Source organism: Opisthocomus hoazin, chromosome 14 (assembly GCF_030867145.1).
Source record: "Opisthocomus hoazin isolate bOpiHoa1 chromosome 14, bOpiHoa1.hap1, whole genome shotgun sequence".
Taxonomy (NCBI): Eukaryota; Metazoa; Chordata; class Aves; order Opisthocomiformes; family Opisthocomidae; genus Opisthocomus; species Opisthocomus hoazin.
Genome location: NC_134427.1, coordinates 19,562,124 through 19,587,749, shown reverse-complemented (window position 1 = coordinate 19,587,749; position 25,626 = coordinate 19,562,124). Strand labels below are relative to the sequence as shown.

The window sequence follows — 25,626 nt, the reverse complement described above, 5'->3', positions numbered from 1 at the left end:
AAGAGAGTGCTCGTTACTCAGCTGTTGGCTGGTGGTGTGCGTGCACTGCTTACCTTTCCTCTTCATGCTTTCATCTATAGAAAATCGTCAAAGTTGCACGGGGCTAAAGAGACCAGCAGAAAAGCAGCACGAGTTTGTTGCTTAGTGGGTAAGGCAGTTGTCCGGAAATAGATTTAAATCATCTCAGGCAGAGGAAGCAATCTAAGCTAGCGTGTTGTCTAGTAGGCAGGATTCACGTCTAAGTTTTGAAAGCAGCTGTGTCTGCATGTCTTGAGGAATCTGATACTCAGTGTGTCTACTATAACAAGCCTTGCAAGGGAGTTCAATTTCCAGCTCCTCTTGTCTGGAAATCAATCGATGTCTGAACTGGGTACCTGAACGCTAATTCCATTAAACTGGAAACCAGAACTGCGGAAACACACAACTGTGGAACGCTGGTGCCTTGGGAACTTTAAAGCCAAGAAGGTCACTGTTAACAAAATGTATTCCATGTCAGGCAGCAACGGAGTAAAAGTTTCCAGAATCTTTTTTTTTGGCCTGAAGTGGAATTCAGACACCCAAGATTTCATCGGTCCAGGCCTTAACATCTGTTTCTGCATGCTGATGACACTGATGAAACTTCTTTTTACTCCTGATGTGCAAATTCAGATGCTTTAAACGCTGCAGTGTGTTGGCCATGATGATTGTTCTTGGTGCGCCGGAAACAGGATGTTGGCCAACAATGTTTCTGGAGAAGACTGCTGTGGTTCAGAACTGCGTGGGTACCCACAGCAGTACTGAGAGCTGACTGGAAAGGTCTTACTTTGTCAAATGCTTCGGCCCATTTCCTAATGAGTTTTGCAAAATAGGTTGGATAAATGTGGATGATAGTCTTTTTATACTTGTATATAATTATAACTAGATAATAAATGAAATTTAGTTAATTTGAAAACCAAATCTTCTGCTATTCACAAAGTGCATGTGTAACAGACCCTTTTTCAATCTCCAGCCCAGTGGTTCACAATACAAATGCCCGTTTAAATTTTAGTCGTGCTTCTATGTTAATTCAATGACAACAATTTTTGTATAAAGGGGTCCAAAGCTGACAATGAAAACTCTATTACAACTCTAGGCTGTTTCTTCTTTTTCCACTTCTTGCTTCTCATCGTTTTCAGGTGTTCCAGAGGCTGCCGTTTCATCCATACTAGGGTATTCGTTTGTTGCATTGCTTGATGGAACTGCGGTCGCAGGAGTGTTTTCTTCATTAGGTACCTGAGCATACTCTGCATTGGGTTGTTTCTGAGCCATTTCTCTGCAGGAAGACAGGACGGGGATTGTGATTTCACATGTTGAAATCCCATCTACACTAGAGCCTTTCAAAAGAATGAGTCTTTGGTTTTGTTGTCTAAACAATAACTCCCTTACTATTATGACTCTGTTCTAAGAGCACCTGAAAAGGCTACAACATCACTGCTGCTAAGATAGAAAGAGTGACAGAGTGTTAGATAATCGAAGACTGATCTGCATCACTGGTTTAAGTGATCCCGTTCGTTAGAATAAAATCAATTTTACTGCGTTTAAATGCTAGGCCGGGAGAGTAGAATGGGAAACTGCTGGCAAACAGTGTCTGAGAAGGCGTAACAAAACACACTGCTTGGTGTCAGCTTTCTGAGAAACTCGGTACAGACCTGGTGTCCCATTCAAGTGCACTGAAAATCAAGTGCAGTCAGAAAAGAGCTACAAAAAGGCTGAAATCTATATTTTAGTAGCAGGTATGAGTTCCATTTATCTTATCAAAACAATAATAGACCAACTCCCGATATTTAAGCACTTTCACATGTAAAAAATATCAGATGCTAGGGGATTCATTCAATGTAGTAAAATTTATTAGGATCTGAGCGCGAATTAGACATTAATGCTACATCAATTGAAAGCAGAAATCAGGTGTGTGAGTTACTGGCCACTGGTCTGGATTAGCAGAATTCCGTATCCGGAGTTCTTAGACCTGTGCCACAGGGAAGTGTCCAGATGACAGAATGTTTTTTTCCTGGCCTCAGCTGCATGTATTAATTTAGCATTTAACATCATGGGGCTAAATACAGTCTGTATAACGTATGAACATATCGCTATTCTGAAAATTTGGCAATTTAAGGGAAAAAGGAGCAACAAAAGCACCGAGGAAAAGACATTTCCAGAGCAGGATCAGAACAGACATTCTGGGGTCCACTCTGTTGCCTAAAACTGTGTCTCTTGCCATTGGAGATACCTGAGAGTATCCCAAGTGTATGTCATGTAATTTTGAGTAGCATTGAACTGAGCCCTCTGTATTTAAATCCAGTAACGTACAGGCCCAGTAAATTTGTTGAGGCAACCCTTAGCTGCTATTCCTTTTTTTACTTCCTCCACCTGCCGTTAACAGTCACCATTAACTTTCAAATATTAAAAACTGTTTGTCCAACTTGCCTCTTTTAGTTTGTGTTGTTTAAAAAACATTTACTTCACTATTTTAGATACTGCTAAGTGGTAACTGCTTATAAATGGAGGGAAGAGGGTAGCAACTTCTGTGACAAGAGCAACAGCCTAAAAGTCACACAAAAGCAAATATTCTTACTCTGAAGGTTTTCCCAAAACCTGTATTATTTACCCTTCAAAAAATGTTTAGAGTAATTATATTTTCCTTTAGTTCTGGAGTATCAGCAGTGCTTTACAGAAATAATTGCCTTAAAATGAAGCAAATAGAAACTCTTACTGCATCTCATTACTTGACGACCTCTTATTCCTTGCCTTCTTAGTTAAGACCCAGACGATAATGCAAATGATAGCAGCTGCCAGAATTGCTCCAATTAATGCTCCAGCAACAATACCACTGTCTGAATCTGGAAAGAAAGAAAGATTACTTCACTTTTTAGGAAGTATTATTATAGTAAAATCCCATGGAAATGCAGTGGAGAAGCCTTTGGCAGGAAGAAGGCATTGGATTCAAAGAACTGAAGAGCTGCCGGGCAGCTGTGTTTCCAGGAGGGAGGCCAAAGATTCTCCAGGAAAGAGAACTGTGCTTTCATGACCTTCGCTGGCTCCTTGCTTCCCTACCCCAGCAGACCCTATGTTTGTGCCTGGCTAAGGTAAACATTAGGCTGTTAACGCTGGCAATAGTTGAAAGCCTTTGCTCTTCAGTCCTTCCAAACAAATTCTGAAATTCAGGTTGCCTTCATCTCTTTCAGCTGAGATGTAAAATATATCCTCTGATCATTTGTGAGCCCCCAACCCCTTCCATTTCCGCTTCAGTACAGCTTCTAGCTCTGACCTGCTATTTTTGTTTCATAGACCACTGGGTAATTGAGTGACCATTTCAAGGATGTCTCTCGTTGCTGGTTGTACAACATATGCTTGGCCCTTCTGAAATGTGACTGGTTATACGGAAACTCTGCATGCAGATGTGGTTGAGCACTGCTCGAGAACAGTCAGATAAGGTTCATCTCTGCTTGAGGGCAATCAGGATAAGGTCTTTTTCCATGCCTGCAGTATTTTTAGCTAGTGGTCACATCTACAGTGCCCACTGTATGAGTTTCCAGAAGGCCAAATGCTGGGTCCTGCACTTGGGTCACACCAACCCCATGCAACACTACATGCTTGGGGAGGAGTGGCTGGAAAGCTGCCTGGCAGAAAAGGACCTTGGGGTGTTGGTCAACAGCCGGCTGAACATGAGCCAGCAGTGAAGAAGGCCAACGGCATCCTGGCTTGGATCAGGAATGGTGTGGCCAGCAGGAGTAGAGAGGTGATTGTGCCCCTGTGCTGGGCACTGGTGAGGCCGCACCTAGAGTGCTGTGTTCAGTTTTGGGCCCCTCACTACAAGAAGGACATTGAGGGGCTGGAGCATGTCCAGAGAAGGGCAACGAGGCTGGTGAGGGGTCTGGAGAACAAGTCTTACGAGGAGCAGCTGAGGGAGCTGGGGCTGGAGTCTGGAGAAGAGGAGGCTGAGGGGGGACCTTATCGCTCTCTACAACTACCTGACTGGAGGGTGTAGTGAGGCAGGTGTTGGTCTCTTCTCCCAGGTAACTATTGATATGATGAGAGGCAATGGCCTCAAGTTGCTTCAGGGGAGGTTTAGATTGGATATTAGAAAAAAATTCTTTACTGAGAGAGTGGTCAGACATTGGAACAAGCTGCCCAGGGAGATGATGGAGTCCCCATCCCTGGAGGTGTTTAAAAAACGTGTAGATGTGGCATTTCAGGGCATGGTTTAGTAGACATGGTGGTGTTGGGTGGATGGTTGGACTTGATGATCTTAGAGGTCTTTTCCAACCTATGATTCTATGTTTCTATGATTCTACCACATTTCAGTGATGGTTGTAAATTGTGGGGTGGGGAGACCTCAGTGGGACAGTTGGCTGGAAGAAATTGCTCTAAACTCCATGTCTGTCGGTCCTCAATAAAGGCTCTGCAGTCAGAGCCAGGTTCAGCTCCTGCTCCCAGTGGGAAGTGAAGCGGGAGAGGTTAGATCAGTTGTCTAGGTCAGTGTAAATTCTGGGCACGCCTGCATGAAAACTCCGGAGATCTCCAAAGCCTGTTGTGTTCTTACTTGAAAAATATCTGTGCTTTAAATTTGTTACAGCATTTTTGTGCAAACTGTGCGTGTCATACATCAAATGTGTGATTACTTTCGTGCATTAAACTTACGGTCTGCAGTTAGGTCAAGCTCACAGGTACTGTTCCCCAGGGCGTTGCTGGCTACGCACCGGTAATACCCAGTTTCAAAGGTGGTGAGATTGCCAATGTGCAGAATGCCAGTGTTTGGATCTGTGACGGACAGAGAGCAGGAACAGATTACCCTTGCTATACTGTAGAGGCAAGTGGTTTTCTTTAGTTAGTAGTACCGAGAGCTGTTAAGAGATTAGAAACAGAGTTCTGTGGTTATTAATTTATATTTATATCCTTTAAATAAAAAACGTTTAGCTTCCTTGAAAATTACTGCAGTGGCTTCTGCAGGAGCGTGTTAGAACAGGAGAAGTAAGCCCCTATTCTGCACATCGATCTGTCTGTCTGCTGTTGCACCTGCATTGACACTATTGTCAGTGCCACTTCACCAATGAAAATGTAACAGAAGATTTTCAGGATGGAGGTCTCAGCACCCGAATGACAAATCGACTTATTCTAAGTTCACTCAAAATTCTGAGGGAAGGGAGATGTAAAGTTGTAAATACTTCTCCCGTTTTTAACAATTTAAGGTAGTGGCGTAGACAAGACTTTACCACACCACACAATTTTTATTAAAACAAATACAAAAAAACACCCTGTGTTTGTGACAGCTATCAGCTGATCTGAATAAGTAAAAATCCAATTTTGTGACACTGACTGTCAGAAGAGGAGGGTAAGTTTTAACTACGCTCTGTGGTACACAGTGTTTGAAACAGCTGGTACTATGGAATTCCAGATCTTGAACACAGTATAGTAGTCCTGTAGTTACGTACTGAGTTGTCCGGTCACAGGCTTGAGTGTATTCTCATCTACTTTGTACCAGTGGTAGGTAGGCTGAGGCAGTCCTTCTTCACATCTGCATAGGAGGTAGATTAGATGGCCTTTTTCAGGTGTTCCTTCTATTTTGCAGAAAGGTTTTGATGGTTTGACTGTAAGATAACGATGAGGAGAACAGACACATGGTGAGTACATACCTGGGGCTGCAGGCACCCACCTCGAGTTCTGGTACTGGGCTGCTGTAAGGGAAGAATTGAACCCTGTCTACAGATTCCCATCCAAGAGCAGAGTCTTCGTTATGGACCTGACCAAAGGCTCTCCCGTAAAGATCTGAGTAATATCAAATATTTGTATATGGCCTAGGATACACTTTTATTAGCTTTTCTTCCATTTGCATACAAAGTATTATTATGGAGGTGTTGAGCTGAAGACTCTCAATTATGTTAATTACAGTGGGCCAATCACTATTCGTCATGCACCGTTCTGCCACACAGCGGCATCATTTTCTTTAGGGACACAGCAGGAGCTTTTCCACAGAAAGGGAGAGGGTCAAGGCCTGATTCTTCAGTATTTGCAGTTGTGGAGGAAATAAATTAGCGACAGTTCTGTTAAAACGTGTATCTGTTTTGATAGCATTTCCTCACTTTGCGCACAGGAGGCGATGCTGTGTTTACGTGTACCTATTGTTCTTCATTTCCTACCTATAGATATGCTGTTGTGGTTCTTTAGAGTGCTGTCAGTGGAACTATACCAGCAATGAACACAGCCCGATTTTGTGTGCACAAATGAACGACCTTTCTTGGTTTTCATGTGAAAAGCATGGTCTCTCACTCCGCTGCTCCAAGACTGACTATTTGTTTGGGGAATTTTAGATGAGAATTAACAGTAGTACTTTGATTTTTCAGTGATTGAGTTTACATACGTGTTTTTCTTATCCCTGGCAAATGATGTTGGAATCATGTTCTCATATGTCTTTGATTTGTCGCTCTGACCAGCTACGCATTCTCAATATAAAAGCAATGATTAGATGGAATTAGTACAAAGTTTTATCTTACTAGGAAGTACAATATCTCATTCCACTGCTTTTCATCCTTTCTGTCCTGCCTGTTCATGGTTCAACTACTGCTTCCTTCCATCCAAAACAGACTTTATACTTCTTCCATCCAACACACACCAAGTTTCTAGAGTTTCTGGGAATGGGGGTGAGCCAGAACCCTTGGGCTGTACTGCTGCCTCTCTCCTAGATTTACTCAAGTCGCCATGACCAATATTTGGTAGAATTAGTAGAATTTTGGTTTTTGCTGGGACTGGGTGTAATGGCTTCAGAGAGTTGTTGTCACTCCCAGTTAAAAGGGCTTTTTATTTTAATCAGAGTTAGTATCACTTTGTTTTCCAGCATGAATAATGTAGTGAAGTTGGGTAATTCCAGCTACCCGCTTACCTGCTTACATTAGGTAGCTGTTTGAGAGCACAAAGTGAATCCGAAGGCCACTCGTGGGAGAGTGAGATTTTCCTGCGGAGCGCGTCGGGTCTGTGCTGTCTGGGAGCTCACGGGCACCCGGGCTCTGCCTGCCTCCAGAGCGTGGGAAACCTCCACGCAGGGCATCGGTGGGCCCGGGCGCTGCATCCTGGGCCTTGTTTATCACAGTCCTGTTACTCCCTCCGGTCCTACGTACTTCCAGCCATGAACTCAGTGGCTCATAAAAAGGGAAGAAAGCTACAGCACAGCAACAGAGAGGAAAGGCGCTTACCCAGCACGCTGACAATCACCGATTTTTGACTCTGTCCAGCGTCACCCTGGGGGCTGAAGACTTCGCAGGTGTAGGAGCCCGTGTCTGAGGGCTGCATGTTGGAGATTGTTATTGATGCGTTCCCTGGACCTGTTGCAGCTGTTATCCTGTTCTTAAACTCTCCGTAGGAGTAAGACTGGCCTTCTGAATAATAATAGATCTGTCACAAAGAATCAGTTGTTAGTTTAATAACAAGAGATCTTCCTGCCGCTTTGGTACTCGTAATTGCAATATAGTTGATTTCTGATTAAACCGAGCAATGTCACCCCCTTTCTTGCCCCCTCGCCCGAAAAAGCAGAGATGAAAGCTCGGTACATTTGGATATATATTTCTATGTGTTTCATTTGGAAATATATTTCTATTTGGATATGTATTTTCTAGGTTCCTAAAAGACAAGCTTTTCAGAAATAGGATTTTTAAATTCTGTCGATGGACAGTAGCTAGTTCTCTGTGGATACTCCAGTCACAGACTGATGCGTTTGTGAACACAAAGGTGAGACCATTGACCAGCATATGACAATTCTGTGAAAAAATGCTAAGTTGTGCAGAATGAATAGTGGTACTAATCAGAGCACTGGTAGTTTGTGATATTATTAAGAAGTGGCTTAGTGGAAGACTGTGACAAGAATCGACCTGTCGTTGCAAAAAGTGGATGGCTGCAGAGCTTTCCAAATACAGAGGCTAGAAAACAGAGAACTGAAAGGAATCCACAAGACGTAGTTCTAAGCAAACAAGGCGCCTGATCTGTTGGCAATAAATTTGGAAGCAATAAACATGCAGTACGAGAACACCAACAGAATCATAACACAAGTAATTAGAGCAGCCATGCTGTCCTCCTAGTTTCTGTAATCAGGATCTGAGCCAGTGTCATGGACTATCTTGGTTTTCTGAGTTTACACCATAGGTGGAAGTCAAGAACACCTGCTGGCCTCAGTGCCTGGAGGGGCACCTATTTGGGATCAAGAAGATCCCCTTTTACTAAACAGTAACAAAAGTTTTGCAGAGTTACAGTAAATGTCTCTGAGGAATGCAACATTTCCTCCCAAGTAAAAATCTGCTGTTTAACATTGACTGATTTCACTGAGTTCAGTAGCATCAATTGTACTTGACGGCACTGTGGGAGTAGAATTTGCCTCATAAGATTATAAGCCCAAACCTGTTGTCTGTTGACTGGAAAGAGAGGAAGAATTCCGTTCATTGTGGAGCCTGGTTGGTAGCCTGAGACTTGGGCCTTAAGTCTGTTTAGGAACTGCAATATCTCATCTGCTCTGGGGTAAATATAACAGTTCTTGAGTACTCGTGCTCTGTCCAGTCTAGCTCTGCTGTGAAACCGAGATCTGAAGGAACAAAGCTAATGTAGAAAACTAGGTAGCATTAATTATTTTCCTCAACTGTTAATGATAGTGTTGTGTGAAAGTGATAGTATTTGGGGTAGGCACTATGTTCCCCAGCGTCTACATGCATAAACTCCATTGCCTAGGCAAAGTGAACAGTTCCAGCACACTCAGTCATTTTTTTTAAACTGGTGAGAGGTAACTGTATAGAATTACAGGGTGGGACACAAATAGATCTAATGTTGTTCCTACTGACAGTGTTCCAGAATCAGCAGTGTAGATCTATTTATTGAAGTTGGACTAGCAGCATCCTTTTTAATGGGAATAGCTGGCAAATGCTTGTAGGAGAAAGCTTCACAGAATCCTGCGAAATGCCATTCACACTTGACTAGTATCAGAATTTCCTGTTGGTCAAAGTTCCCTGCCTTTAGGGACGCTGCAGATCCCCAGGCAAGAACTGTTATTTGCTTTACTTTGCATATCAACTGATTGCATTTTGAATTGAGAATATTTATTCTTAATTCTATTTATTCACCCTGATACAGTGTTGACTGAAGTCTTTAAGCAGCGTTATCTGAAAGCCTTTATTAGCTTGAGGCAAGCTACACCCCAAAACTGCCAGAACATGACTGGTTTGTGCAATGATAAGGCTTTGAAACGAAGGTCGGAACCCAGACTGCACAGCACCAGCAGCTCCAGTACTGCAGCTTGGCCCCATCTCAAGTGCAGTTTTGCTTACTTTCCAGCCAGACTTTATCTTGCCCTGCCCCAGGATTACAAACACCAGGTACAATTGATGCAGGGCTCTGATACCAAAGCTACGCTGCTGCATTGCCAACATGTGGAAAACTGGTGTTGCAGTGAGGAAGCGTAAGAGGTCCAGTGTTCACACGGCGGCAGACTAGGTTAGAAAGTCTGCTGAACAGCTGGATCGACTCTCCAGTGCCCATTGTTTGCGTGCAATGGCATCAGTTGTAAAACTGATTTTATGCTTTGCAAATGTCTGGAGATGGGCCTCTATTGCCAGACTAGTCTGGATGCACAGCCTCGTATTGCCCAAGGAAGGAGGGTGTTCAAAATGGGGAGTTTGGTTTAAGCAGATCAAAAAACTGATCTACCTGTAATTAAAAAGCCACACTGGCCACACTTGTCACATTCTATGTTTATCCGAGTATGAGCAGCAACAGACTGTCATACACTGTTCCTTGCGAGAGTCCAAAGTGACAAGAACTGGGACTGCTGACTTCTGACTTCAGGCTCCTCTTAAGCTGACGTTCCTGTATAGATCTCAGTGGTGATGGGCTGGATTTGCATCTCCTCCTCATCGATTACATCGGTTTGAGTGGGGTAGGGAAAGAGCTTCCATCAGCTCTTCACAGTAATGTGAAATTAAGTTGTACAATGACTTAAATGAAGTAATGCATGACTTGCGCCAGCGTGAGAGAAGAGGCAGGCCCATTATACCCTACTAAAAGGCCTGATTACTGAAAAAAGGCACTAAATTCCACTCAGTCTACCTTAGAGTGATCTGGGATTTATGTGAAAGTAAGCAGTAGCAGAAGCTGCCCACTGAGCACTAGCTTAGCTATAACACGTGTTCCTGGGAAATAGCATTGGCACTACTACGAGTCTTCAATACAGTCAGGGCATGCCAGTAAACGTTAAACAATACGCGGCAGAATTAATCCCCTGGGCTCTCTATGCTTGTCTGGATGCTGGCAGAGAAATTATCTTGTGTACACTGTTACATCCGAGGCAGGTGTCAGCACAGCAAAGAATATTTGTTCTCTTCATGGGTTTAAACAGACGCTTTCTGGGTTGTTTTTTTAAACTATGAACATAAAGGCAGTGGAGCATTTTCAAGAAATGCGTTCGGTTCCTCTGCAGGCTCCTGCCTGTTCTGCTCTCCTGCTCTGATGCGTATCTCACTAGCTCTGGAGTTTATTGCCTGAAGGAAGGTGGTGAACACCAAAAAGGCTGAGTAAGGTTGTGATTAATTACTGAGTGTGTAACTTGTCCCAGAGGTATGATTGGATTGTGTACACAGGAAATTTCATTTAAGAGGAACACGTTTCAGTTAATTGGCCCTGAATTCATAGCCCATTTTAAACAATACCCTCAAAATAGGTTTTTTAAACCCTTGTACAAAGTGTTTTTATGCTGTCCTTGAAAAGCTCGTGTTTGTGCCTTTCAAAAAGCTGAAATGAAAATCTTTGCAGAAATGTTTCTGTTCCATTTCAAAAGTAGAAAACTTCTTTTCTGTTGAAGATACAGAAGACTTTATTTTTGGGCAACTGGCAGCTCGAGTTCCCTCCTACAGACACACATCTCATTGACATTTCTTTCCATTTTACCTAAAATGTCCCTAAAATGTCTGTATGGGAAAGCAGTAAATTTAGTCAATGGTAGACTTTTGCTGGAAGCCTTTTTAATTTGATGTGATAAATATATTTAAAGTGCAGCATCTTGAATATAAAAAATACAAAAGAAATCTGCTGTGCTTCTCTTGAAAAAAATAAGCTATTCATGTCCTCAAGCAAATCATGAGCAGTTCTAGAGAAGTCGGTGATTTACCAGTGTAAAAACAATATTGAGGATGCAGTAATCGTCGCTGCTTCTCATTACCAGCTAGTTTGCTCATGCAAGTTTTTATAGAATGGTGCCTTTTCACTTTTCGTGGGAGCAGCTGCTGGGGATGACTAATCAAACAACCAACAGAAAAAAAGAGCGGAGATTATCACTCCTAAAAATGTTGTCCTTAATAACTCCACAAACTGAAAAACCAGTTCCTGCCAAACAGCCAAGCTGCCCAGAAGACATCTCCCTGACCTGAGAGGGGATTGCAGTTTAGTAGGTTATTCAACCCGTGGGCCAGGCAGTGCCTAAAACCGCTCATGTCAGCAGCCATCCTTCTCGGCTTCTGAAGGCAGGGGTGTAGTTACTCTGCATTTCCACAGCCACAGTTTCTGCTGCAACCAAGAAAAGAATTTGGGCTTATAGACTTCCAAGGCAGTGGAGTCAATTGTTCGTGTACCTGTTTGGGGGAGCTGGGTTACGAACAGAACAGGGAATTGGGAATGATCATACTTGTTTGGAAGAAAATCTTGGTAATCTCAATGCACTCCGGATGCTGGAGACAAGATTATTTGTGTGCCCAATTCTGAAGGATCTGGTACATGAAATCACATGTCCTTTTCTTCTGCTTCAGCCTGACTTGTGGGAAGGCTGCTTCTCTTCTAGTGTGATGGTGAGGAAAGTATTCACCTGCCGAGGAAGCAGTCAGCAAAGCTGATGCTGAATCGAGGGTTTTTGAAGGCTGCCAGATGTTTGGCAGCGAGTGAGGAACCCACCTACAGGTTTTCTTTATGCAAATTCTATAGAAAGATCTTCTTCCTTAGGGACTGGAGGTTGGGTGTGAAAAAGCAGGCAGTAAATTAGAAGAAACATGCCTCCCTCTGCTTCCTTTCTTCATGGGGCAGGACAAACACATACTAGAATGTGCATAAATATGTGTCTTTCAAATGTGTTTGGATGGACTCGTTCATAGTTTCCAGGTCAATATTCCTCCCACCCTCCGTCTCCTGGTGTCATTGCATCACGTTGCTGTACATGCCTAGTACATCTGCATATCAGAAATGTAAGATGAGGTGTACTTGAAGATGTGTTACAAAATGTCCCACTTCATCTTCCCAGTGGTCTTCATTTCCTGACTGGGGGGCAGTTTCAGAACATGGCTTCCTTTCCAGTAACTGTCTTCCTGTCCCCAACCCCTTTGCACTTTCCCCCCCAGCAGATGCAGAGCTATAGCATCCTGTTCGATGGCGTTTCTCTGGGCTGGTGAAGTCAGCATCTGACTGACGGTCTTTCCCTGGAGAGCTTTAAAGCTCAGGCGTTCAGAGGGCCCCATCACTGGGTTGTGTCATCATTTTCAGTTTAACATTTTCTCAAGCTACTGGAAAAAGAACTGTTAAAGTCTCCTGCTCACCGATAAATGCAAAGGAGGATATTAACAACTTTACTGGTTTGAGATCATGATCTCTTTTTGAATTCTGAGTACAGACAGAATTTATAAAATAACAACAAGGGGAAAAAAGTGTTCATCACTCCCTTAAGCATCTTACCATCTAATTAGAGAACAAATGCTGCGTGCTCAAAGTGTTAATTAGAGCCCGAGGATCAGATTCTGAACTTGGCTAGATAAGAAAGCAAATGCTCACGCGTGCGTTGGTTTCTTTGACGCATCTCATGTGACTGAGTCTGGCCCCAAATGCCTTTTTTCATCCAGAGCTTCTTTTCACACATTTCTGTCAAAACTCTGCTCTGCCAGACAGTAGTAGGGATATTCTGTCCTGCATTACTGGGATTTTTGCATGGGTAATTGAGGATGTTAAGAATGACTAGAAGCCTCTTGTCAGAATTACGCATTGGTAGAAGAAGAAAGGGATGGAGTCAGAAGCCTTTAGAGGATTAATCATTCAGCAGCTTTAACCGGTGCAAAATACTTCTGAGGAGCAGCTCTTTCATGTTCTCACAGTATCATTCTTGTGGCTGAACTATTAGTGAATAATTTCTACAGTGCATGAAGCACAGACATGTTTTCTCAGAGCATTTGGTGTAACTGCTCTTCAGCAGTTATTATTAGCCCTCAGTTTACGCTGGGTTGTAGCCTGTACTTCATGGCGAGACAGGAATCCCACTGCAGTCAGAGAGCGTTTGGAATGGATTACGGCTGGGACGTTGAGCTGACAGCTGAGAGGAAGCCAGTTCAGCAGGCAGCCTAGTGTCCCTCTGTATCCATTGCATCTCAAAATGTTGTTATATTCTAGAAGGGAGATCCAGGATGGATTTTTTTTTTTTTTTTTTTTTTTTTGCCATGTAAATATGTAGCCCCAAATTTGGGCAATCCGGACTTGTTCACATTCAGCCCAGAGGCTCCTGGTGTGTGGACATGCCCTTCAGGTACCCTTTGGGTAGAATATTCCTGAAGGTCCTAGTTCAGCCACTTGGAATAGCTGTGGGAAAAAAACCCAACAGCTCAATCTAAAGTAATTTTGATAGAGAAAAATGCAATAAAAAATAGGATGAGTTAAAAATTGTGAATGATGCATGTGATTCAGCTCATCTCAGTCGTGCTGCTTTTAGGATTTTAATCCAGAACACGATTACAGGTCTCACAGTAGCAAAAATCTAGTAGAAGCTATTTAGCTCTTTTTTTCCCTTAAGGTTGAGGGGTTTTTTTTCTTACCTTGTGTCTCCAGCTACATCTTCCCCGTGCATCTGTCACATAGACCATCTTTTGACAATGACTGACTGACTGTTCATCCATACTCAGAATACCGTGACATGGGGAACGCTGTATTTGAGTAAAAATGTGCTGATCTGAGAGTTAAATGAGATTTCAAATGTTCCCCCAAAATCCAAGAGCCTCTTCTCTACACAGTTCCCCATCACAGAATCACAATCACAGAATGGTAGGGGTTGGAAGGGACCTCTGTGGGTCATCTAGTCCAACCCTCTGCTGAAGCAGGGTCACCTACAGCAGGCCGCAGAGAACCTTGTCCAGGCAGGTCTTGAATATCTCCAGAGAAGGAGACTCCACCACCTCCCTGGGCAGCCTGTGCCAGGGCTCCGTCACCCTCAGAGGGTTCCTCATGTTCAGCTGGAACTTCCTCTGCTTCAGTTTGTGCGTGTTGCCCCTTGTCCTGTCGCTGGGCATCACTGAAAAGAGTCTGGCCCCATCCTCCTGACACCCACCCTGCAGATATTTATAAGCATTTATAAGGTCCCCTCTCAGCCTTCTCTTCTCCCGGCTGAACAAGCCCAGCTCCCTCAGCCTCTCCTCGTAGGAGAGATGCCCCAGTCCCCTCACCATCCTCGTAGCCCTCCGCTGGACTCTCTCCAGTAGCTCTTCATCTTTCTTGAACTGGAGAGCACAGAACTGGACAGAATCAGTACCATCAGTGCTGTTCACAAGGGCAGGGTGCCTCGTGTTCAGCAGATTTTGCAGAAGATGTCTCAAGCCCTTGTCAACAGTGAAGAAGCAATATAATCTTATTTTTAAGTTTTACCGAAAATTAGGCAAATCAAGATTGAAGTCTAATGTTTGCTCCAAACACACCACTTAGAACCTGCTCATGTTCTACTTGTCTCCGCTTCCCTGTGTGTTCTCACTATTGTCTGCTGCAGTGGATCGGTTTATCTTCTCCCTGCAGACTGTCACCCCGGTGCCAGAGATAACCACAGGCATCCACAGCAATCCCAGTGACACCAGGGAGTCACTCTGACCACAGTGACAGGACAACAGCATCTCCATTCCCCTGCGCTGGAGGGGCTGCCTCTGCTTTCCGTGAAGCTATTCCTCTTAAGCGCCTGCTCAGTCATCTAAGTGCTAGATAAAACTCAATTTTACAAAATCACCTCTGGGCAAAAAGAAATGCTCGTGTATCAGAGAGGGCCCTTTCCAGGAGGTTTCCCTGTGCTGCTTCAGGAGGTAATTTGCACAGGCTTGTCTTCTCTCCTGGGCTGCAACGGGCTGCTCGGTTCCCAGGCCAGTGTCCCTTGCAGCACGGACAGCCTCTGCAGGACACCATCTCGGTTGGCTGCGGCTGAAAGCACGCGGCGGGGTCTCAGGAACTGCTCACGCTACGCAGGGAGGAATTTGTTCTTTCAATGTTGTTCTTTCCTTCCTTGGGCTCCGCCAGCCTGTCCGCCGTTCCTGAACAACGTGACGCAAGCCTGCTGACTGCTGTGAAGATTTTGCAAAGTGGCTCATCAGGCCTGCGAGGCTGGGTGTAAGGACATGACCAGGCTGCTTGTCAGGGAGCAGTGCCATCCTCCTCTTGTCTACGGTTTGCAGCAAGGGAAACCCTCCTTGCCCCTATCCACTAAGTGGTACTTTCTCGTTAGTACAGACAGGAGAAAAACATGGGGCTCTGGCAGGGTGAAAGCCAATGTAAAAAACAAATGGAAGATAATCTTGCTGTTACGTGCTTCTAGCGCTCTCCCACTCAGCTGCCCATCGGTAGTTTTCCCAAAGCAGTGTCCATGTCACTGTTCACAAATATTTCAAGCTTACTTTTGTTTAGAGAATTTTGTCATGAAAAGTCTGTCAATAATTCAGTTTCTCTTACACTTAGCAGTTATTCATGACCTTTACTCATCTAGTGAATTTAAAATTTCAGTCAAGGATTCTGCCCTGGGCAGATCTTGGGCAGCCGCACAGCGTCTCCGGTAATTTCACTGACTTTAACTGTGGGTGGCCTGGGCTGGAGGCTCGAGGTGTGGCCGTGGTTGGGTTCAGGAGTTGTATTTAGCTTTGCAAGGCTGTAGCCTCGCCTGTGCAGAGTCAACAGCAGGCTTCAGGCTTTCAAACATTTACTTAGGCGCTTTATGCTGAGGCCAGCCGAGCGACTCCGAGCATGAAATGAAGCACAGATGTAGAGCTTAGCAGGAGCTGCGAGTTCGCCTTATGAACCAGGCCAGGCTGCAATGCACTCCGTTACCCTGGGTGAGCTGAGTGAGTGGGGTTTGCCTCAGTTTGTCTATGTGTAAAATAGAGATAGTTCAGTATTGGAAAGTTCTCAAGATCCTGGACTGGGAGTTATTCTTTAAAAATTAAATTTATCATTAAGAAGACATGTTGCTAAGGGATACATGGCAAGAAGAAAAAGTTAAAAATACGTATGCTCTCCGATTTTCCATGAGTTGATATTTATGTTATTTAGTTCAAAAGAGGGGAGTTACTTCCACTGGAGAAACTTCTCTGGAAAAGAGAGTTAGGCTCCAGTTGGTAAAAAAATCTATATTCATGCACTATATATAGCTGCACTCTCTCCAAAACAGCCCCACGAACACCTGCCATTCCGCTGTTTGCTGCCTCCCTTTTCATCACGCTGTCGGTGAACAGCCTGTTTGCGGTATTTCAACCTCTCCAGTGTAACTGCCGCGACTTTGAACTGCCGAGCACCTGCGCCAGCATTGTGGAAGGTGGGCAGTGCGGAACAGGATACGAAAACACCAGAACAAACAGCGACAGAGACCAGCCAGCTTCTCAAAGCCAGTGTGGCGAGGCAGGTCTGCAGCAGGTCTGCAAGGTAAAGGCTGTGGCTGAATGCTCTGGGGCGTTAAATTAACACTGGCACCAGTCCTGATCCTGATCTTACCCATCTCGCTCCAGGCAGGACTGTACCTGAGCCTATGCATCTCAAAACACTGCAGAATCTGTAATGTAAGTGGCCGTGCAAAATACTGACATTCTTATTAAAAAGGCTGCCTGTGGCTTCTGTGCTCATTATACGTGATGTCCTAAAATCTAGTAATTTAAAAGTCACATTCATTAATGCTTCAAGCCAAAAAGCATCTTAATGACATAAATTTGCCTTGATTAATTCTAATGTTCTACAGTTTGCTCGGTTATGTGCTACCACTGTAGAAAGAAAGGACCATATTCCCTATTATGTAAATAAACATTATTTATTAGAATCCAGATTTTTTTCCCCATAGTTGTTATAGAGAACATCCCCCTTGTCTAATCTTACTATTGCAAATATGCCAGCCATGTGAATAATAGGCTCATCAAGACAGCTAACATTTCCTAACATGTCAGGAATATTTAAAGTTGTGGCAGGTGGGACAAGAATATGTATTTTCTGCCTTTCTTTTTTTTTGAAAAATTGTAAGTCTCCTATCTGCAAAATATTTGGCAGAGATTTTCTGCTTCAAAAAATGGAAGTTGAAAATGCTATCCATTTAGTTACTGAAAACAATGGCAAAGTTTGAATGAGGGCAGAATTTTCAACAGACTTTTTCAGGGACAAGATATACTCTTTATAAGGAAGTGTTTGCTTGTTTGTATTTATATGTTCATTACTGACATTTTAGAAGAATCTGAATATCTTATAAAATTAAATAATTTTATCCCACTTAAAATGCAAGCTACTGTTCTGGTATTCAGTAAGGGATGGTGCCAGTCTGTTCAATTCAGTTGGTTTTGTCATCTTACCAGCATATTAAATATATTTTTGACTTACGTTTTAGTATTCTTTAAACAATGAAAGCCAAGCTGGCAATCTCCTCCATCGCCATGTATGTATTTCCTACTTGGAACAAAACATGAAACTGAACTTCAGCTACATGCCAAGCAACCAGGGCAAAGCCAGGTTTGTAGAAAGAGAGATTATTTGGTTGTTTGAACTTGTAGGAGAAAAACACTCATGCTTTCAGGCACTCAGTCCTTTCTGAAACTCAGAAAAGTCACCATCCAGAAGCAGAAATAGCAACCTTGTATTGCTGTGGGTTCAGAGGGAGGTTGAAAATCCAATTTCACGTTCAGCTGTGTTGTGTAATTTCTTAAACTGTATTTTCCACAGGCAGTCACAGGCCTTTCTTCCCAGTGTTTGCATTAACACGATTAATTTTATTGTGAATAGCTTCAAAATGGTAAGGAATCACCACGTTGTGGTAGAATGATACAGGGTCAAGTAACACAGGACTGACTGGGTTGCTAAAAGCATTTTAGAAAGAGCAGTGCCCCAGTCCTGCAGCTCTTCACACAAGTGCACCCTCCGGGCACATCGGGAGGCTCACTGGTGCGAAGGGTGTCCTCCCAGCCTCGCCCAGCCTGCCAGCCCAGGGTAAGGGAACTTCTCCCTCGGTACTCAGGGAGAACGGGATTAGTCACTAACCCGCAGCCTTTCCAGGCTGAACCGACTTTATTTAATGAAAATGCAAATCACCCATTACAAATGCGTGTGTGTTGTGGTGTGAAAGTGAATTTACCGTGAAATTAGTTTCAGACAGGGAGAAAACCAGATGCGGTTTTTCCCAGCGGTGTTTCTTACAGTCCTTACAGCACGGCTTTCCCGTTGCCTGCAGTGGGAGCTGCGGAAGCCGGGGGTGAGCGCTGAAGGGATTGATCCAGAAGGCTTCCCCGACATTTGGTAGCCTCACAGCAGTTAGTTCTTGTTGAGCATGTTCTGAACCACCCACGGTATTTTATGATTATAATCCTCAGGGGGTATTTTTTCATCATTGGTCACAGTTCACAAATGGTTTTCCCCTCCTGGATCTCTTGAAACTGTCTGATTCCCCCTCTAAAATACTTGTAACTACAGTCTGCTTATTTCTCTTGGTTGTGCTCAGAAAATGTATTGTATTTATTGTCTTGCAATATGGAAAATTTGATGCCAGTAAAACAAAGAGACTCCAACCAAATCTGGGGAAGATGGGCTTGATCCTGTCTCAGTGCTGTACTTCCCACCTGAACAAGTGATTAAAATTCATGATGTAATGTACTGGATCAAAATGATAATATATTGTACTATACACTATATACTTAGGAAACCTGCAGCTACCACCCTTTCACGAACGATTCTTCATTTAGTGAAAGAGTTTTGACTTGAGAAAAGCAAACGATGAGTAACCACTGTTCATACAGTTAGTCAGGCCAGGTGTCGGTCTGGCATTGCGCTGGGGTCAGAATTTGGGATCGGCCCCGTGTTTGTGCTTGGCACTGGTTCAGTCTGTACCTGTGGCTGTGATACACCGCAGCAGGGTCTGACCTGAAACTGCTAATTCCTACGTACTGGCTATTGCTCTTTGATGCCAGATATGTTACGTACTGGACATTCTGCAAATTACAGACGGTCTAATTCTGCTAGAATTGATAAACCACGTAGAAGGTATAGCTACGGCAATGGCAAACCTCCTAACGTAGTGTTGTTAGGAAACTGGTGAACATGACAGGAATATCATCAGTGTGAACTGTGGCACTCTGCTAAGTCAAACATCTTGACATCAACTCTCAGGTGTAACACCAGGCAGGAGGATTGGACTTTTAGAAAAAAACATGTTAGCACTGGGATAAAAACAGTGGGAGAGAAGAGGGACTGATTGTCTAACAGGCACAAGCCTGACACTAGGGCATGGAGAAAAAATCACAGTCATCTGCAAGGCTGCGGTAACACTTCTAATCAGCGTTTCTTCTTATAAAGGTGCTGATTGCTCAACACCTGTCAGGACTGAGCTAGTGGGAACTCATACCCTGCATGTTATGCTGGGAGTGAGATTCATGGATTCATTTCCCACCAAAACATAAGATTAATGGATATCTCTTGAAGTCTGGGCAGTAGTGTGAGTATGTATAGGAAGTCACACACCCCATTCCTGACTCCTTCCAGGCAGACCAGGCTGCTCTGCAAGGTCTCTACAGCCACGTGAGAGGCTTGAGCAGTGGTTACGGCACGTAGCTGTCTCGTACTTGGTGTCCTTCACAGTCCCAATGCTGTCTCCGTGCTGATACTCCAACCTACCACGCGGTCTCTTCTACCCCTGGGGGGAGATGCTGTTTGGCTCTGCTGCCTCTCGGGGTCTCAGGAAGGACAGGGAGCATTTGCCTTTGGTCTGTGATTCTTCTGCTACCGCAAAGACAGCCGTGGGGTGCCACGAAATACCAACGCAAGTTTGCTGTGGCAGATTTCCTGCTATGACAAATTTCTACAGCATCCTGCCAAAATACTCATGGCTCCCTTTGCACTGATAGCCTGTCACTGTGCACCGCTCCTCTGACCGAGCCGCCTAATAGCAACGATAGTGGCGGAGTCAAGGAGCTCTGCTTTGACCCTTAAATGGGGGATGCATTGTCGTAAGCAAGGGCGTCCCACCAGGAAAGCAGCTTTCACAATGGCAGGAAATATCTGCCAGGCAAGAGAAAAGGGAGCTGGTCCAGGGGCGGGAGCGCTTGTGCGGTTTTTGGACACCGGGTGTTTGCTCTGCTTCACACCCCCTGTGTGACTCGGAGCAACTCGTTTGAGCATCTGAATCCCTTTTGTACCTTCTCCTAAGTTTCTAAAGGAGTTCAGGCGTGCCGGTAGGAACTAGGAGCCTAGATAACTTTGTGCATCCCCCTAAATTTCATTGCACCCCGGTCGCTTGTCTTAGGCTGGGAACACCAACCTTACCTGCCTCCCTGGTCTGTAGTGAGGATAACACTATCAAACGTGACAAGATTCTTTGAGGACTTAAGGATATCTTAAATATAACTTCATATTAATAATAAATAAATATCTTACGGTGTGCAGTTGGCTCTCTTTGGCACTGTAAAAGCTCCACTGAATAAAGAAGTTTCCCAGCGGTCCAGAATTCGTGTATGTACAGAGGAGGGTTGCGTTTCCACCTGTAGTGACGTTCACTGTCTTCTCAGGGACGGTCACCACAACGCTGCTGACGTGGCCTGTGGGCAGTGAGCAGAGATCAACTGGGGCCGGCCCTGGGAGCCGTGCGGCAGTGCCTTGCTCCCTGCGTTATGGAAGAAACCCGCAGGACATCTCTAGTCCTTCTCCTTTTCAGTACAATTTCCCTTGGGCTTTGCGTGGAAATGTTAGTGATAACAAGCTGGAAGTGCGTAAAAGCTAACAAGCAAATAAATCCCACAGAATACCTGTGCCCTTAAAACAATATTGTGGAAAAACAGAGTTCCTTAAAACGTGCTTGTTCTCACCTGCTGAGACTTGTCTTCTCACTGAGAGCCTGTGGCTAAACCGAACCTTTCTTCTGCACTCACATTCACAGCTGTCTCTAGCCCTCTTTTAAACCCTTCTTGCCCTTTTTGGTTTTTGCAATTATTCTTTTAGATGTCTGATCTTCTTTACCATGGATCACCATCTCCTACAGTGTTCTCTCTTCTTACATTCCTAGGCTCTGGCTCGACTTGGTGGCACTGTTGGGTTCCCCCAGCCTGGAGCCCAGCAGCCTCTCTCCACTTTCCTATTGCTAATTACTTTGCTTTTGTTTAGGTTTCTTAGGGCTTACATGCAGAATTTCTTCTTTTCCAATGTTTTTACATTGGAAACGTCAAACTAAGCTTTTTGGAACTGCTTCTGTTGTGTGGGTTGTGAGAATTTCTGTGAGAACTTGATCAGCCCCTTCTGTCGTGCAGAAAGGGAGCAAACACAACTTGTGAGCCCTTTCCCACAATGTTCCGATCAGCCTTGGCGACACAGCCATATTAATGACAGGGATCGAGCACCATCTGACAGTATTTATCTGTTTCCGTCTTCCGTAGAAGTTACTAGCAATGGTGACGTACGGCAACAAAGCTAGAGCTGTCAGGAAAATACGTCTGAATTTCAGGGTTTTGCTAGATCACTAAGTGCAGTTTTAAAGCTACTGTCTAAAGATTCTGAAGGAGAATATAATTCTTTTGAATGTCATGGAAAACAAGTCTTTTGGAGCTTTCTATGCAAAACAGGCAAGGTGAGAACTCTGTGTTAGAATAATAATAATAATTTTCACATGGGCTTATTGCACGTATGAATGATAGAGACAAAACATATGAAATATTCTTAATCTGTGCATCTTATGTTCGGGTGCTGCTTTGGAGAGTTTAAGCAGAACCTCCGGTAATACCACAAGAGTATTTTGCTCAGATTATCAGCCCTATGAGAGAAAACATTGTTTAAAAAAGAAAAATTATCTATTTTGACATTTTAAACCATGTAAATATTGCAGATTCATTAGTTTCTACAATATGCAGACCTGTCTGAACTCTTTGGGGTCTGTTTTCCTTGTTTGATGGCTTCAGTAGTAAAAGCTCACTGCAAGGAAGAAGGGAATAATCTACCTTCCATGTTGGTGGTAGCTAGGATGAGAACTAGCAGGTTTAAACTGCAGCAAGATTTACATTTTACATTATATGTGAAGACAGTCTCACAGGAATGCTGGGGTCTGACCTAAATGTGTCAAACCTGCCTTGGGGAAGGAGGGGATCCCGGTGCTGGCTGCAAGTCCTGCTTGTCCTGTGAGTTCACAGTAGCTTAATCCTAACTGAGATCGAATATAAAAGCTGTGTAATATTATTTTAGATGTCTCACTGTTTTCTGCTTTAAGAATTAAAGTTGGCCAGAGGATGAGAGTTTGTAGTCACAATAATAGTTCCAGGTTTGCATGTATTTATTTTCTGTTCTGTGTCTTTCAACACAATGTCACGTACTGAAAAACCTCCATTTTCCAGTCATCTGCTCCACATATTTCCTTTATCGTTCTCTCATTTTGGAGTCAGGAGTGCCACACAGCCTGGCTGTTATAAGCTATTCCAGAAGAAATTAAATTCAGCAGAAACGACTCCACAAAGCGTTCTAGTTTCCACGAAGCTCTATATTGTGAAGAAATACATTTAGTCGAAATAGGCTTCACTCTAGTTGAAATGTAAAGCCACGACCTATCAAACTTCCATTGTCCAGCAAGGCTGTTTAAAGACATCACTTACTGTCAGATGGAGCTTTTGATTGCAAACGGAGCGAACTGGACCCGCAGAGCCGGTTCCCTCATCACGGAAGTCAATGGGAGTTTTGCTCCGCATTTATTTCACTGTTTACGGTTTCCAGCTCGTAATCCCAGTTCATACACACAGGCCTTTTGGTTTCAGTGAAAGAGGTGCATGAGTAAGGATTAACTCAGTGAAAAAAGCTAGCGTGAACAGGACCGTAACTTGTAAAAAAGAGTCGATTCACGTCTTTTACTCATCAATATTACGGTGAGAGAGCACTTCCTTGCTACAGAGAAAGTCATCGCAGTTAATTGGGAATCGCCCACTTTCACTGAAGTCCGGTGCATTTTTTAATGCTCATGAAGTAAATCCAAGTTTGCTGATCTTTTCCTAGCCACTACAGACCCCCCCCGCCAGTGATACCCATCAGTGTGGACACACTGCTAGTCTGAAATCCAGAACTTCAAAATTAGAGGACATTGCTTTGAAAAGTATTGGTACTAACACTGAATTACTTTTCATTTCTAAGGCAAAAATCTTGGGGTTTGTGTGTGTGTGTGAGAGATAACATTGAAACACCAGGAGCAACTATTTAAAATATTTCTCTGGCATCCAGACCAGGTAATTCCATCTTGAAAAGAAAATGTGGAAACTAACTTCCATTTTCGGTAGTGGATAGAGAGGCTGTTTATCTCTGTGGAGCATTAGACTTAAAATGTCTGCTTCTGTATATATTAAAAATAAAGCTTAGCACAGTTAAATGTCCTTGAAACATGAATAATATATAATCTTTAATATACCATATAATTCCTAGATTCCACAAAGTATTACGTCCTCATGTAACTTCAGGGAAATCTAAAGGATTATTTGCATGTTTAAAGTTAAGCATCCCCCAAAATTTTTTGGTGGAGGTAGTACTGAGGCAGTGTTTCCCAGGGTTGTTGTCAAGGGGAGACAAAAGCGAATGTGAGAACACCTAACCTTGAAATGCTTGAAGGACCCCAGCGCTCTACACGAGAGCTCTTTGCCTCTTCCTGGCTTTCTGGCAAAGTATTCGTTTACCAAAGCTAGAATTTCATTCTTGAGCAAAAAACTCTGACCAGCGAGTGGTCAGCTTGCTGATTTCCACAAAATGGCATAGCATTACAGCCAGGACTTTCATTCCCTCCTGAAATAAATCTTGAATGTTCTCCTCGTTTGCCAGCCAGGTTCACCTGCTCGCTTATCTCAACAAGTTCCTTTATTCCAGTGCTATTTCGATCAATTTGTTATTCTTACCTGTAAGGATGGCTAGAACTGGAAATACCTTCAGCATCGTTGCAAACATCCTCTTGATGTTGGGAGAGAGAAGAGACCAGGTGCTGCTGCTGACTTCAACTAAAACTCAACTCTTTTTTTTTTTTTTAAGTGGGTTTTTGTTTTCCTTATCAGCTGTGTATCAACACGTCAGTAAGCTTTTTCATTCTCCTCCTTTATCACATGTGTGCCTTTCTCCGACTAGCGGTGTGACTGTTCAGTTGAAACCATTTTGTGGGGTTTGAGCGACAGAGGGTTTTGTTAATAATAAACCTTTGAATCAGAGAAGCCCAGATTCTCCTGCTTTTGCCAAGGCCTTGCAATATTTGCCGACAGAAGTACTTCCACCAAGTACAAGAGAAGTATTTGTGGAGCTATTTAACAGTCAATCTGATTACCAGTGTTGGAGTCAGGCCTAATAAGAATAAGGAATAATCTTTATTTCCTGTTTGTTCTAAAATTTCTTTTTAAAAATGGGCATGTGGAGATAATATGTTGTTAGTACATTTTCATTTTAAAACATATTTCTCATACAGTTTTATACAGAATGATTACATGGGACTCATGATTGCTGTGAAATTTCTGTATTAAACTCATCAGTAAGATAATACACTAATATAAAGATAAAATGAATATAATCTAAGCTGATAATAAAATCTGTTTCATCTAGTTTTAATCTATGAAGTTGGATGCTACTAATACAAAATGACAAGGTGAATATATTGATTTTTATTTAATAATACCTGATTTGGATAGTGAAAAAGCATCAGATGAAGGTTAAGACTTGAAAGAGCTACTTACAGTAATTTATAGTAGATTACTTTCTCCTTAGTGAATGCAAAACACCTGCTTTAGTCTGTGAAGCTCATTAGGAACTGAAGGTGCTCAGCTTCTTGCAGGAGCCAGCTTTGCTTTCTTTATTCCATGTCATTTGCTTGAGGCCAATTCAAAGCCCCAGGCTGCGATGGGAATAGCTGGTTCTGCGCACGCAGCCCGGTGTGAGCGAGTAGCTGAAGCCGTAACAGAGGGCAGCATTGCCTTTTGGATGTGTGCCTGCACCTAGGACCAAGGCAATTAAAATGGTCAGTGACTTTTTATCCATGCTGTGCTCGTTGAAAACATGGTTCTAGTTCATGCCTGATGCTCCCGTCTCTCAAGTGGCAGGCAACGGGGGGCCACCCTTTCCACGGCAGCCGGGTAAGCCCTTTTCGCAGGTGGGGCTCAGCATCTGGCCATGTGTGGTTGGAGAGGAGAAATATGCCCAGGCTCTCCATCATCTCTTATGTGATGTGGTGGTAGATTCTTCAGCGCAGAAGTGGGGAGTTACTGGTTACATCAGTTATGACTGGGATCAGGTTTATGGACGTAGGTGAATTTTATTCTGCCAGATACTTCTGTGCATGGCAGATGCCTAAATAATCTCCGGGCAGATCAGAGAACCGTAGAATCACAGAATCACAGAATGGTTTGGGTTAGAAGGGATCTTATAGAT

The 25,626-nt window shown here is 43.5% G+C and overlaps 1 protein-coding gene across 1 annotated transcript; it reads right to left on the bottom strand.

Annotated features, from left to right (window-relative positions):
* Window positions 1–562: 562 nt before the first annotated feature.
* Window positions 563–24,183, bottom strand: VSIG1 (V-set and immunoglobulin domain containing 1). The gene is made up of 8 exons (XM_075435628.1): window positions 24,117–24,183; window positions 20,644–20,804; window positions 13,821–13,928; window positions 7,203–7,401; window positions 5,448–5,603; window positions 4,657–4,776; window positions 2,729–2,855; window positions 563–1,291 (listed from the first exon to the last, which is right to left on the bottom strand). Exons 1-8 carry the CDS (start codon window positions 24,163–24,165, stop codon window positions 1,108–1,110), a joined length of 1,104 nt encoding a protein of 367 aa, XP_075291743.1. The 5' UTR covers window positions 24,166–24,183; the 3' UTR covers window positions 563–1,107.
* Window positions 24,184–25,626: the final 1,443 nt, after the last annotated feature.

What these genes read in the sequence shown, in the direction of transcription:
- VSIG1 (XM_075435628.1), bottom strand. Translation starts at nt 24,165, where the DNA reads ATGTTTGCAACGATGCTGAAGGTATTTCCAGTTCTAGCCATCCTTACA. An exon ending in GCCTGTGACCGGACAACTCA is followed by an intron (nt 4,777 to 5,447) that starts GTACGTAACTAC and finishes TGTCCGTCACAG; the next exon opens with ATCCAAACACTGGCATTCTG. An exon ending in TCGTCAAGTAATGAGATGCA is followed by an intron (nt 1,292 to 2,728) that starts GTAAGAGTTTCT and finishes GTCTTCCTGCAG; the next exon opens with AGAAATGGCTCAGAAACAAC.